This window comes from Carcharodon carcharias, chromosome 5 (assembly GCF_017639515.1).
Source record: "Carcharodon carcharias isolate sCarCar2 chromosome 5, sCarCar2.pri, whole genome shotgun sequence".
Lineage (NCBI taxonomy): Eukaryota > Metazoa > Chordata > Chondrichthyes > Lamniformes > Lamnidae > Carcharodon > Carcharodon carcharias.
This window is the reverse complement of record NC_054471.1, coordinates 201,739,689-201,751,862: the sequence shown is the minus strand read 5'-3', so window position 1 is coordinate 201,751,862 and position 12,174 is coordinate 201,739,689. Positions and strand designations below refer to the sequence as shown.

At 41.0% G+C, this 12,174-nt stretch overlaps 1 protein-coding gene across 4 annotated transcripts in view; it reads left to right on the top strand.

Moving 5' to 3' along the window:
* ccm2 (CCM2 scaffold protein) overlaps nucleotides 1-12,174 on the top strand; it is a 135,128-nt gene that overhangs the window by 82,037 nt on the left and 40,917 nt on the right. For all 4 annotated transcript variants that reach the window (XM_041188431.1, XM_041188433.1, XM_041188432.1 and 1 more), the window contains exons 5-6: nucleotides 821-948; nucleotides 10,922-11,057. In XM_041188431.1, coding sequence (XP_041044365.1) covers nucleotides 821-948; nucleotides 10,922-11,057 — 264 coding nt within the window. The remainder of the gene's footprint in view (nucleotides 1-820; nucleotides 949-10,921; nucleotides 11,058-12,174) is intronic.

Sequence of the window (12,174 nt, the reverse complement as noted above, 5' to 3'; positions counted from 1 at the left end):
ACTAACAGAAGTTAAACCTAATCCAAAAAACCCATTTAGATACTTTGATTCTGTATTATAACTGCATTAAACTCCTAACTCCTACAAGCACACTCTACTCATGCTGTATAAATTGGTTTTCCCTTTTACATTTGGTATTCTTGCAAATCTGTCCTGATGAGTGCAAGACGAAAAACTTTGACTTTTTTTTAAGCAGTAATTCACCTGTCCTGGTTCACATTTGACTCTACTTACCTATGCAACTGTATTTGTGACTAATTTTTTTTTAAAGCCAGCCTTTGGAATGGTGGGGAGGAAACACACAGCAGCTTAGACAGAAAGATTAAACAATATGCCCAGATTGAGTAAGAACAGGATAGGTTTATGGTACTGGGCGAGCAACTCTGAGCTAGAATTCCATATTCGTCATGTCATAATGTCCTCTGGCAAAATGATTTGCTGCTCCTGATTGTTATACTTGTGATTGTAGTCTTATGCTGTGGTCAATACTTCATTGTCCATCCATAGTTAGACACGAAAACTGGTAACCGCACCCCAGGAGCACAAAGCTTTGAATCACCAAGAGCACTGACCTCCCCAAATGTAAAGTGAGGCTTTAGTAATTAAATTTGAACTTTATATTAAAAAAAGTTTTTAAATACATGATTTGCTTCCTGGTGGAAGTTCTTATTTATAGAATGCGACTCTGTCTGTACTGAAATCACAGTGCAACTTATGTCAGCCTGTTTAAGCAATACTTATTAGCTGAACAAATGTCATTCGAAGAAAACAGACTTTTCAAAGCTACTAAAATGTTATCAAATGTTTGTTTACTTTCCAGCTAATGAACACGGGAATTCAACCAGTCAGAACACTGAAGGTTCCACTAAAATGCAGATGTCAGTGTCAGAAAGTGGAGCTGGAACCATGGAAGCATGTAGTCTGGTGGTGGTTGTTGTAGAAAACAAAGTAAGTTTTAGTTCAGACTGAGTTTTGGTATAGATTTGGATCCAAATATGTGTGTCACATTAGATGATGTGAAATAATACTTGAGGTAGTTAAGTACTACACTGAAGTTCAATAGATTTAACAGAATTTATGATCCTATTGGTCAGATAACTTTCAAACTTGTTTTCAGGCCAAATAATTTGACAATGTATACTTAATGTAGAGGCTTAATTGCCAATTTATTCAGTTACATGCATAAGTAGGCAGTGTCATCCTCTCACAGGAAGAGCGAAGTATCTGAGGAAGAGGGTTAAGTTCTTTTACTTGAATTGAAGCATTTTCTTTTCACACCCCTCCTTTTGCTTAGGCAGTCACAATGTGACTAGCAGCCTTTATTTTATCCTATTTTAGTTCTCTGCTTGAAGGCAAGTCTGATTCACAGCACCAGAATCTCCACCACGGATAGGGCACCGAGGCAGGTGGTAACTTAGATTTTCACATGCAAGTTGCAGCCTGGAGCTGTGGATAGTGATGGTAGACACTCCAATTTCTTTCCATCTCGTAGCTAGCCAGGAGTCTCTTCCAGCCTACCATTGGCAATTCCTGGAAGGATTTACAAGTTGATGCTTAACCTGTTTGGCCACGTTATGAACACACCTTCCTTGGTCATCAAGTCCTGAAGTGGAACTTGAACCGGAGCTTCTGGTTCAGAAGCAAGGATGCTACCACTGCACCTTGAGACCGCCCATAAAAAAATTATTTCAATGTAAGTCCTTCTGTAGCATGTAGCAATGTCATAAATTCAGTTATTTGCAGCACAGGAGGCCATTCAGCCTATCAAGTCCATGCTGGTTCCTGGCAGAGCAATCCAGTTAGTCCTATTCCTCCCATTGGTCCCCATAACCCTGCAAGATTATTTCCTTCAAAGTGCCCATCCAAATCTCCTTATTTCCTCTTCTATTTTTACTTAGTTCTGTTGAAGAGTCATACAGACTCGAAACGTTAACTGTGTTCCTCTCCGCAGATGCTGCCAGACCTGCTGAGTTTTTCCAGGTATTTTTATTTTTGTTTTGGATTTCCAGCATCTGCAGTTTTTTTTTGCTTTTATCTCCTCTTGAAATCATTGTTTGTGCATCCACCACCTGGGCAGAGTATTCCAGGCCTTTGCCACTTGCTGCATTAATATAATTAAAAAAAAAAAATCTTCCTCTCATCTCCCCCCTGCATTTCTTGCCCAATATCTTAATCTGTGTGACCTACTTCTTGTACCATCAGTTAATGGGAAGAGTCTTTTCCTTGTTCACCTTATCCAAACCTGTGTTCTTGTACATCTCTTCTCAGATCTCCCTTAACTATTTCTTACTCCAAGGAGAAAAACTCCAGCCCTTCCAACTTAACCATGTAATTATCACCAACCACCTTCCCCCCCCCCCCCCCACCACCCCCCAAATAAATTCCCTGGAACCATTCTGGTAAATTTTCTCTACACCTTCTGAAGGACTTTCGCATATTTCCTGAGGTGCAGTGACCAGAACAGGGCTCAAAACTCTAGTTGGGGCTTAACCAGAGCTTTTTATAGGTTCAGCATAACTTTTCTGCTTTTGTACTCAGAGCCTCTATTTACGAAGTCCAAGACCCCAGATGCTTAGCTAACCACTCTCTCTCCATACATCTTGCTACCTTCAAAAATTAATGCACATGCACCCCCAGGTCCCTCTGTTCCTGCACACATTTTAGAATTTAGCTATTAAGTCTGCATTTTCCCCATCCCTTGTGCCAAAATATGAACAAATGAATTAGAAGCAAGAGTATCACTTCTCACTTCTTCTCTGAACTAAATTCCATCTGTCACTTGTCTGTCCATTCTGCTAGCCTTTCTGTCCTGTTGCAGGTAATTCATAACATCCTCAATGCCACTTCTCCAAGTTTGGTAAAGGTAGTCCTAGCACTAACCCTTGGGGAACACCACTGTGTACCACCTTCAATTTTTTTTTCTATCAACTTACACGCCTTATTCCATATGTCTCAATTTTATTAATCTGACTTTAATGTGATGCCTTGTCAAAAGCTTTTAATTCATTTAGGCAACATCCAACATATTCTCTTCATCAACCTTCTCTGTTACTCCTTCAGAAAATGTAATTAGGTTAGTCAGGCATGATCTGCCTTTTACGAATCTGTACCCTGATTCTCAGTGAAACTAAACCCCTCCAAGTGCCTGTTGATTATTTTTCCTTGATTATGGATTCCAAAATCTTACCCACCACTGATGTTACACTGTTTGTCTGTACTAGCAAGGACTGTCCTTGCACTGTCCCTTGAATAAAGGTGTCATATTTGTTGCTTTCCAATCCTGTGGCACCTCTCCCTTGTTTTGGGAAGCTTGAAAAGTTGAGGCAAGCCCTTCTGCTATCTCAACCCCAATTCCTTTAGTAACCTGGGATGCAAGCAATCTAGACCAAGTGACTTATCTACCCTCAGCATAGCCAGCCTTTCCAATACCACCTCCCTTTCAATTTTTACAGTATTGCCTCCACTTTCTCTGCTTCTACCAATATTTTGTCGCATTTATCTTCCTTCGTAATTAAAGATACAAAGAACTCATTCTTGCCTTGCCCTACAGCTCTAAGCATATATTTGTCCCTATTAGGATCCACTAAACATCTTACTACCTACTTACAACTTATGCTGGTAGAAGATTTTTGGGTCTCAGTCTTTTCTTCCTCTTGATCTCCCCCCTCAACCTATTGTATTTGACATGGTTTTCACTAAGAACTCACCTGACATGGAACATACACCCTCCTTTCTTGTTTCATCACAATCTATCTCCCTCCTCATCCATGGAGCTATATTTTTGGCTTCCCTACCTTTTGCCTATGTTGGAATGTACCTAGCTGTACCTGAAGCATCTCTTTTTTGAAGATCACAATTGTTCTGTTATTTTTTAATATCAGCCCCTGGTGCCCTTTTGCCCTGGCTAGATCCATTCTTGTTGCATAGAACATGCATCTTCCATCTAGAAATTTTACGTTAGATTGTTAAGACCATAAGACGTAGGAGCAGAAGTAGGGATATCAGTAAGATTGAGAGAGTGCAAAGAAGATTTACCAGGATGTTGCCGAGTCTAAAGGAGTTGAGGTACAGGGAAAGATTAAACAGGTTAGGACTTTATTTCTTGGAGCGTAGAAGAATGAGGGGAGATATGATAGAAGTTTACAAAATTATGAGGGGTATAGACAGAGTAAATGCGAGTAGGCTCTTTCCACTTAGATTAGGAGAGATAAACACGAGAGGACATGGCTTTAGGATGAAAGGGGAAAGGTTTAGGGGGAACTTCTTCACTCAGAGAGTGGTGAGAGTGTGGAACGAGCTACCATCTGACGTGGTAAATGCAGGCTCACTTTTAAGTTTTAAGAATAAATTGAATAGATACATGGATGGGAGAGGTCTGGAGGGTTATGGACTAGGTGCAGGTCAATGGGACTAGCGGAATAATATTTTGGCACAGACTAGAAGGGCCAAATGGCCCGTTTTCTGTGATGTAGTGTTCTATGGTTCTAGGCCATTTGGCCCATCGAGTCTGCTCCGCCATTCAATGAGATCATGGCTGATCTGATCATCCTCAACTCCACTTTCCTGCCTTTTTCCCATAACCCTTGATTCCCTTACTGATTAAAAATCTGTCTATCTCAGCCTTGACTATCTTAACTCAGCCTCTACAGCCCATTGTGGTAAAGAATTCCACTGATTGACTACCCTCTGAAAGAAGAAATTCCCCCTCATCTCTGTTTTAAATGGGTGCCACTTTACTCTGACATTATGCCCTCCGGTCCTGGGCTCTCCCACAAGGAGAAACAACCTCTCAGCATCTACCCTGTCAAGCCCCCTAAAAATTTTGTTTCAATGAGGTCACCTCTCATTCTTCTAAATTCCAATGAATACAGGCCCAACCTACTCAACCTCTCTTCATAAGAAAATCCCTCCATCCCTGGGATCAACCTAGTGGATCTCTGGACTGCCTCCAATGCCAGTATATCTTTCCTTAGATAAGGGGACCAAAACCATTCACAGAATTCTGGGTGTGGTCTAACTAGTAACTTGTATAGTTTTAGTAAAGACTTCCCTGTTTTTATACTTCATTCCCTTTGAAATAAAGCTCAACATTCCATTTGCCTTCCCTATTACCTGTTGAACTTGTATGTTAGCTTTTTGAGATTCATGCACAAGGACTCCCAAATCCCTCTGTGCTGCAGTCTTTCTCCATTTAAATAATATTCAGCTCCTCTATTCTTCCTGCCAAAGTGCATAACCTCACATATTCCATCTGTCAAGTTTTTGCCCACTTACTTAACCTGTCTTTATCCCTCTAGATTCCTTGTGTCATCCTCACCACTTGTCTTCCCACCTATTTTTGTGTTGTCCGCAAACTTGGTGATAGTATATTCACTTCCCTTATCTAAGTCATTAATATATATTGTAAATAATTGAGGCCCCAGCACTAATCCCTGTGGCACTCCACTAGTTACAGGTTGCCATCCTGAAAATGCCCCCCTTATCCCAATTCTGTCTCCTATTAGTTAGCCAATCCTCTATCCATGCTAATATACTACCCCCAACACCATGAGCTCGTATCTTATTAAGTAGCCTTATGTGCGGTACCTTATTGAACGCCTTTTAGAAATCCAAATATATTACATCTATTGGTTCCTTTTTATCTTTCCTTATGCTTCTCCATTATGTTGCGATCTGGGTAGAGACCGATGACCATTTTTAAAAGAGAGACTTGAGGTAGCTGAAAGAATGACCAACAAGATTTCATGTTTTAAAACTTGGGGATAGGCTGTGGCATAGTCACTGGACTTGTAATCCAGAGACCCAAAGTAAGGCTCTGGGGACCTGGGTTTGAATCCTGCCGTGACAGATGGTGAAATTTGAATTCAATAAAAATCTGGAATTAAAAGTCTGATGTTGACCATGGAACCATTGCTGATTGTCGTAAAAACTCATCTGGTTCACTAAAGTCATTTAGGGAAGGAAATCTGTTGTCCTTACCTGGTCTGGCCTACATGTGACTCCAGACCCATAGCAATGTGGTTGACTCTTAAATGCCCACTCAACAAGGGCAATTAGGAATGGGCAATAAATGCTGGCCTAGCCAGCGACACCCACATCCCATAAATGAATGGAAAAAAAGCACTTGACAAAACGCACTTATAGGGCAGAATTTTTCTGTCAGCAAGCTGGGGGCAGGGCCCACTCACCGGCGTGGCACGACGTCTAGAGGGACTCCTGATGTCATCCCGCCCCATTTAAATATTCAGGAAGGCGGGCGGACAGTGAGATCAGCTGTCCGTCCGCCGACCTGTCAGTGGCCAATTGAGGCCATTGGCAGGGTAGTTAAACCAATTAAAGGCCCTGCCCGTCCAACCTTAAGGCTGGTGGGCAGGCCAGGAGCCCCAGCAGCTTCTGATAATACATCAAACCTCATCCACCGGTGGGTTGAGGTTTCATGTCTATTTTTAAAAAAATGTTTGATAAAGTTTTTGTGATTTATTAACATGTCCCCATCTCATGTGACATTGTAACATGAGGGGACCATGTTAATTTTTTGATTTTTCTATTTTTAAAGTTTCAAACACTGTCAGTGATCTCCCTGAGTCAGCACTTAGTCTCAGGGAGCAGTGCACTCTTTCGTGCAGATGCGTGAAACCGCGCATTCTGACAGTTTGGGAATCCCTACCCACCCCCACCTCCCCCTCTCCCCAGCATAGGAAGCGCATAGCGCTTCCCATCGGGCAGCCCGCCCACTTAAAGCGGTGGCAATTGGCTGCCTGCCCGCTGCTGAGCCGGTGGAGCCCGCCCACCCATCAAGGGCAAAGTTCTGCTCATACTTTTAAGCTACAAAGTGACACTCCCGTTCTATACTGATGATCCATCGCACTCAGTTACTTCCAGCTTCCCATATCCCTGTTTAGAGATAAACAGTTTACAGCACAACTGTTTACAACCCAGAAGCTACAACACCTTTCGCGTGGTCGTCTAAGATGGTCGTCTCAGTTTTTGGAGAATTTCTTAAATCCACTACCAGCAGCGAAGCCTGTTTGGTTCCTCTTCCCCCTGGTCATGCCAGAAGAAATCTCCCAGAGTCCGCAGAAGGCTGCAGGGTGTGCCTCTTCAACTAGAAACTGTTTCCCTCCCACATCTCACCATGCTATATTGCAAAGTCCAAGCAGCCTTTTCTCCCTGACTGCAGACAACTACCCTGTCTCTCTGTGATACTCATTGATTTGTAGGGTAGCCTATAACCTGATTTGAAAAATGGCTTCCTTTGCCCTCTTTCTCATGACAATATAAAACATATTAACCTTGTATCTTGGTAGAAATGCTAATTAGCTCCTTGAGAAATTATCGCGCTCATTTTAGAGATAAAAAGTTTACACAACTGTTTATAACCCGGTACCTCCAACATCTTTCTGGTCCACTTGGCACAGCTCATTTGGGTAATTAAAGTATCCCAGTATCACCACTCTAGTTCTTGCACATCTCTGATTTTCCCTGCAAATTTGTTCCTCTATCTCCCTCACTATTTGGAGGCCAGTAGAATACCCCAAGTGGTGTGATCTTAGATTTTTTGCTTCTCAGCTCCAACCAAATGGACTCTATCTATCCTTGCTTCCAAGGAAATCCTCTTTTTCCAATACTATGTCTTCCCTAATCATTGGCATACAACCATTCTTTTTCCTTCTCTATCTTTTCTGAACACTTTTTATGCCCTTTTATATTAATTGCCTCGTATTCATCATTTTAAGCCACGTTTCTGTTATTGTCACAAAATACACTATTTATCCTTGTAGACCACAACTTCATTCATCACACTTTTGTGCATTTACATACATGCATTGTAATCCTGTCTTTGCATTCCTCATAGCCCTCCTTAGTCCACTCTTATCTAATGTAGTACTATGCCTTTCTCTAATACTGTCCAATGCCCTCACTTTATGCAAGTTTTTCTTTTCTACTTCTATATGCTGATGCCCATCCCCTGCCAATTTTGTTTAAACCCTCCCTAACCACACTAGTGAACCTCCACCAGGACATTTGTCCCAATCCTGTTGAGGGGCAACCTGTCCCTTTTCACAGATGTCTTCTGCCTCAGAACTAGTACCAATACCCCAAGAATCTGAAGCCCTCCCTCCTGCACTATGATTCAAGCCACACATTGATTCTTCCTATTTCTACACTGATCACGTAGCACTGGGAGTAATCTATAGATTACTAGACTTGATGTCCTACTTTTCAATTTCCCCTCTAGCTCCTGAAAATCTGATCTTGGGACCTCTATCTGCTGTTCCTATGTCGTTGGTACCAATGTGCACTGCACCTTCTGGCTCACTTCTCCCTGCAGAATATTCTACTCCCTCTCCATGATGTCCTTTAACCAGTGCACCAGGGAGGCAATACATCATTTGGGACTCTGTGACGTTTACAAAAATGCCTGTCTGTTCCCCTAACTATGGAATCTCTCATAACTGCATTTTTACATTTTGCTGTTCCTTCCCACACAGTTTGTTTGTCAGTTGGTGTCGTGGTCTGGGCTGCACTCCTTCAGGTTACTGTTACTCCGAACAGCCTTTAAAACTGAGTACATGTTCCAGATTGGCATGTACCCCTAAGACTCCTGTTGCAGCCTGCCTATCCTACTCTTCCAGACTTCCAGATAGCTGCCACCTCACTATCCTGGCCCCTCACTGTCTACCTGTGGAATGACCACCACCTGGTATCTACGATCCAGGAAACTTTCATGCTCCCTGATGCTCGGCAATATCCCAGTTGCCACTCGAGCTCGAATCCTGCATTCAGCTGGAACAGCTGGAGACACTTCGTACACACATGGTCACCCAAAACATGTGAAGTGTCCTGAAGTTCCTGCATGGCACAGGAATGGCAAGCAACAATTCTCTGCCTATCCATAATGTAAAGAAAAGTCTCTCTGTTACCTCTTTAATCTAGCTAGTGCCCTGTTTAAATTGTTAATTTTAATTAATACCTCTAGACTTGCTCTGTGCTTATATTTCATTTACTGCTGTAACTAACCCCAATATCTAATTCGAAATGAATATTCTAGTTTAGAGAGGGAAAAGAGAAAAATACACACCAGCCAATCACTTACCACCTTCCCTATGACATACTTTGATTTTCTTCAGAACGCAATTGGGCACACTGCTTTGCTGTACTCTCTCCCAGACCTGCTCCTTTATAGCTCTCTCTGCTCTGTTTTTAATCATTTAAGTAACAAGTTTTAAATTCTTTTTTTCCTAAAACGTTGGGTACAGTTTCATGTTTCCTTGATTCTGACCAAGGCAAATGGACTCTAATCAATTCAGTCCATCAGCTCACCAGGGCTTGGTGTACTATTTTTTTTTAAAAGTAACTGGTTCTAGTTTGAGCTCAGTCAGTCACCACCAGCTTGAGCAAATTGTTGGGCCTTGCTGTGCAATCAACCTACAAGTTAAATGACTACATTTCAAAAGTAAATCATTGGCTGTAAAACACTTTATGGCATTTTGAAGACGAGTGCTATTTAAATGCATACTTTTTTCCACCCTGTCTATAATTGATTCTTAAAGATTTCTCAGAAGTTGCAACTTTTGTGGTGCCACCATGTGAAGTAATGTTTCATTGATTAAACAATTCTAATTGGACATGGCTTCTGCATAATTTGACTGACTGTTGTCCTGTTGCTTGATATTAAAGCTTCCATTTAGGAGACTCCATCTACCACTTTAGCATGATGCCAGGGAGTGTGCAGCATATGGACTGAGGGATAATTCTTCATCCTTCACATACTCTGTTGATGTGTAACCTAGCTCAGAGGAAAAAGATGCAAGTTTTTTAAGACTGTTATTTTCCCTTTGGACCAATAACCCCCAAATCGCAACATTCTAAAATTTGCCACCAAAAAAGCTAAGGTAGATCAACTTCAGGAGCAACTTCCAAAAGTTTGTAGTCAGCAATTGGGAGCTTATTAGTTGATGAGTGAAGTTAATTATTACTGTGTACAAATTAAGGCTGTAAGCCTTACTAAACAGTTTGTTACTAAATTTGAGAAAAATGTGCTGGTTAAGTATTGGTGTTTCATCTACTTCAGACTGCGCAGAATATATTTTTTCCTGTTAATGGAAGTTTTAGTAAAATTACTTGACTAAACCACCTGTGTTTGTGTATGGTGGAATTAGATACTGGCCCTTCTTCTGTGGATATGGGTTCAAATCCAGCCCGGTGATGGTATGCAAGACCATCTTTGGCTGCAGGGTTTGATGTGAAATTAATCCTAGCAGGCTCAATCCAGTTTCAGGTGGTGGAGGGGGCTCTTTTGAGGTCAGTGTGTGGTAGAAGATATTTACTCTTCGTGGAAGTACCACTGCAAGATGTAATATTTGATGCTGATACTGGATGCCTGAGATGGGAGGAGTTCCGTTCCCAGCTTTAATATCCCCCTCCCGCCTCTGCCCCCAACTTAACAAGTACCAAAAATTTTAGGTCGCTTTTTAAAATGTTCAAATGTTTAAGCTAATGAAAATGTAGATGGTCTTCATGAAACTGAAGCCTGTGAAATTTATATGAACATAAGAAATAGGAGCAGTGATCAGCCAGTCAGCCCTTCAAACTTGTTCTGCCATTCAATAAGATCATGGCTGATCCAGCTCGACTTAATCTTCCTGCACTATGCCCAAATCTCTTGATTACCTTAATGTCCAAAAAAATCTCGCAATCAATCTTGAATGGACTCATAGGTATTATCCCTGTTGCCTAGTCCTAGCTTTTAAGGTACTTCTGTGTAACAGAAAATTCTTCCAAACATAATGATGTATTAGGAAATGAGGCTGCATTGTACTACAAGAAACATGTTTCTATCCCCTTTGATCACTATTAAATTTTATTTGAATTACTTGTGGGAATATATCCATTCATTTATATTTATTCTTTCCTTTAGGCAGCTGCAGAAGAACTCTGTTCTCTTCTTAGTCAAGTCTTCCAAGTTGTTTACACAGAGTCCACAATAGACTTTTTGGATAGAGCAATATTTGATGGTGCTTCTACCCCAACTAAGCACATGTCTATATACAGTGGTAGGTGTTAAATAATTTAGCATTAATTATGAAGAACTTCAGATCTCAACTAATTCCATACACTTATGAGGTTTTGGCTCTAGCTGACTTTATCCATTCTGAGATTTTTGTAATGTCCAAATATCAGTGTAGTGAGCATCAAATTATGACCATTCATTTATTTCAAATACCTCATCTTGTCCCTAATGCAGATATGCAATGCCATGTTTGGTTTTGGTGGCTTGGTGCATTAGAACTCGATTGGGAGCTGAATTTAACTATTGAATTCATTTAAAATTTGTGGAGAACTGGAGGCACAAAAAGATTTACAAAAAGATGGCCCATATTTACAATGCTGTCCATGAAACTATGCAACCTCATGGCCCCTTTCCCAACCATTGGTACTGCTAGCTCCTGGGGTGAAAAAAAAACTGTGGAGCATGTCACCTGAACAAAAGTTCAATTGGGATTGAGATCATGGTTAGTTATGATTATGCATCGGCAGACACTAATTAATTCCTTCCCAAGCTGCCATTTTAGTTTTCCTTGTTTGGGCTCCAACAATATTGTGCAAGCACTGGCCCTAAAAAAAAAAGTTGCATAACAGTAGTACTTTTGGGGGCAGACTTAAGCTACTTTGCTCTGTCCCAAAATAACATTGAATGAGTTTCTAGCTGTAGTGGAACATCACTGGTACCTTGAAGGAAAATGAAGCCCCACAGAGCCCCTTCGCACGCCATGTGAAGTCCTGACCAGTTCTAAGTTGCATGTTTACATTTCAGAATCAGGACTGATATTCAGAACAGGAAAGAAAGCTAATCCTTAGAGATGAGTGATGGTCAGTCCTGAGGGAATATTAACATTTCTTCCAAAATAAACTAACTAATCTGTCCATTTCAGATCATCTAAATGTTTCTAGGGAGTACATCTAAGATGCGAACCTTAGTCATTATCTAGAATTTAGTAGAAAGAATACTGATTGTTTGCTGGTCATCTTTCATTGAAGAGACTAAGCAATTACTTTACAATTATTACAATGTGTAATAATAGTTGCCATAGTTAAAATTGTATGGTTTTAGTTCACAATTTGGAGAACTTATCAGATTTTGTGTAATACACAGTGGAGGACAGTTAGTTT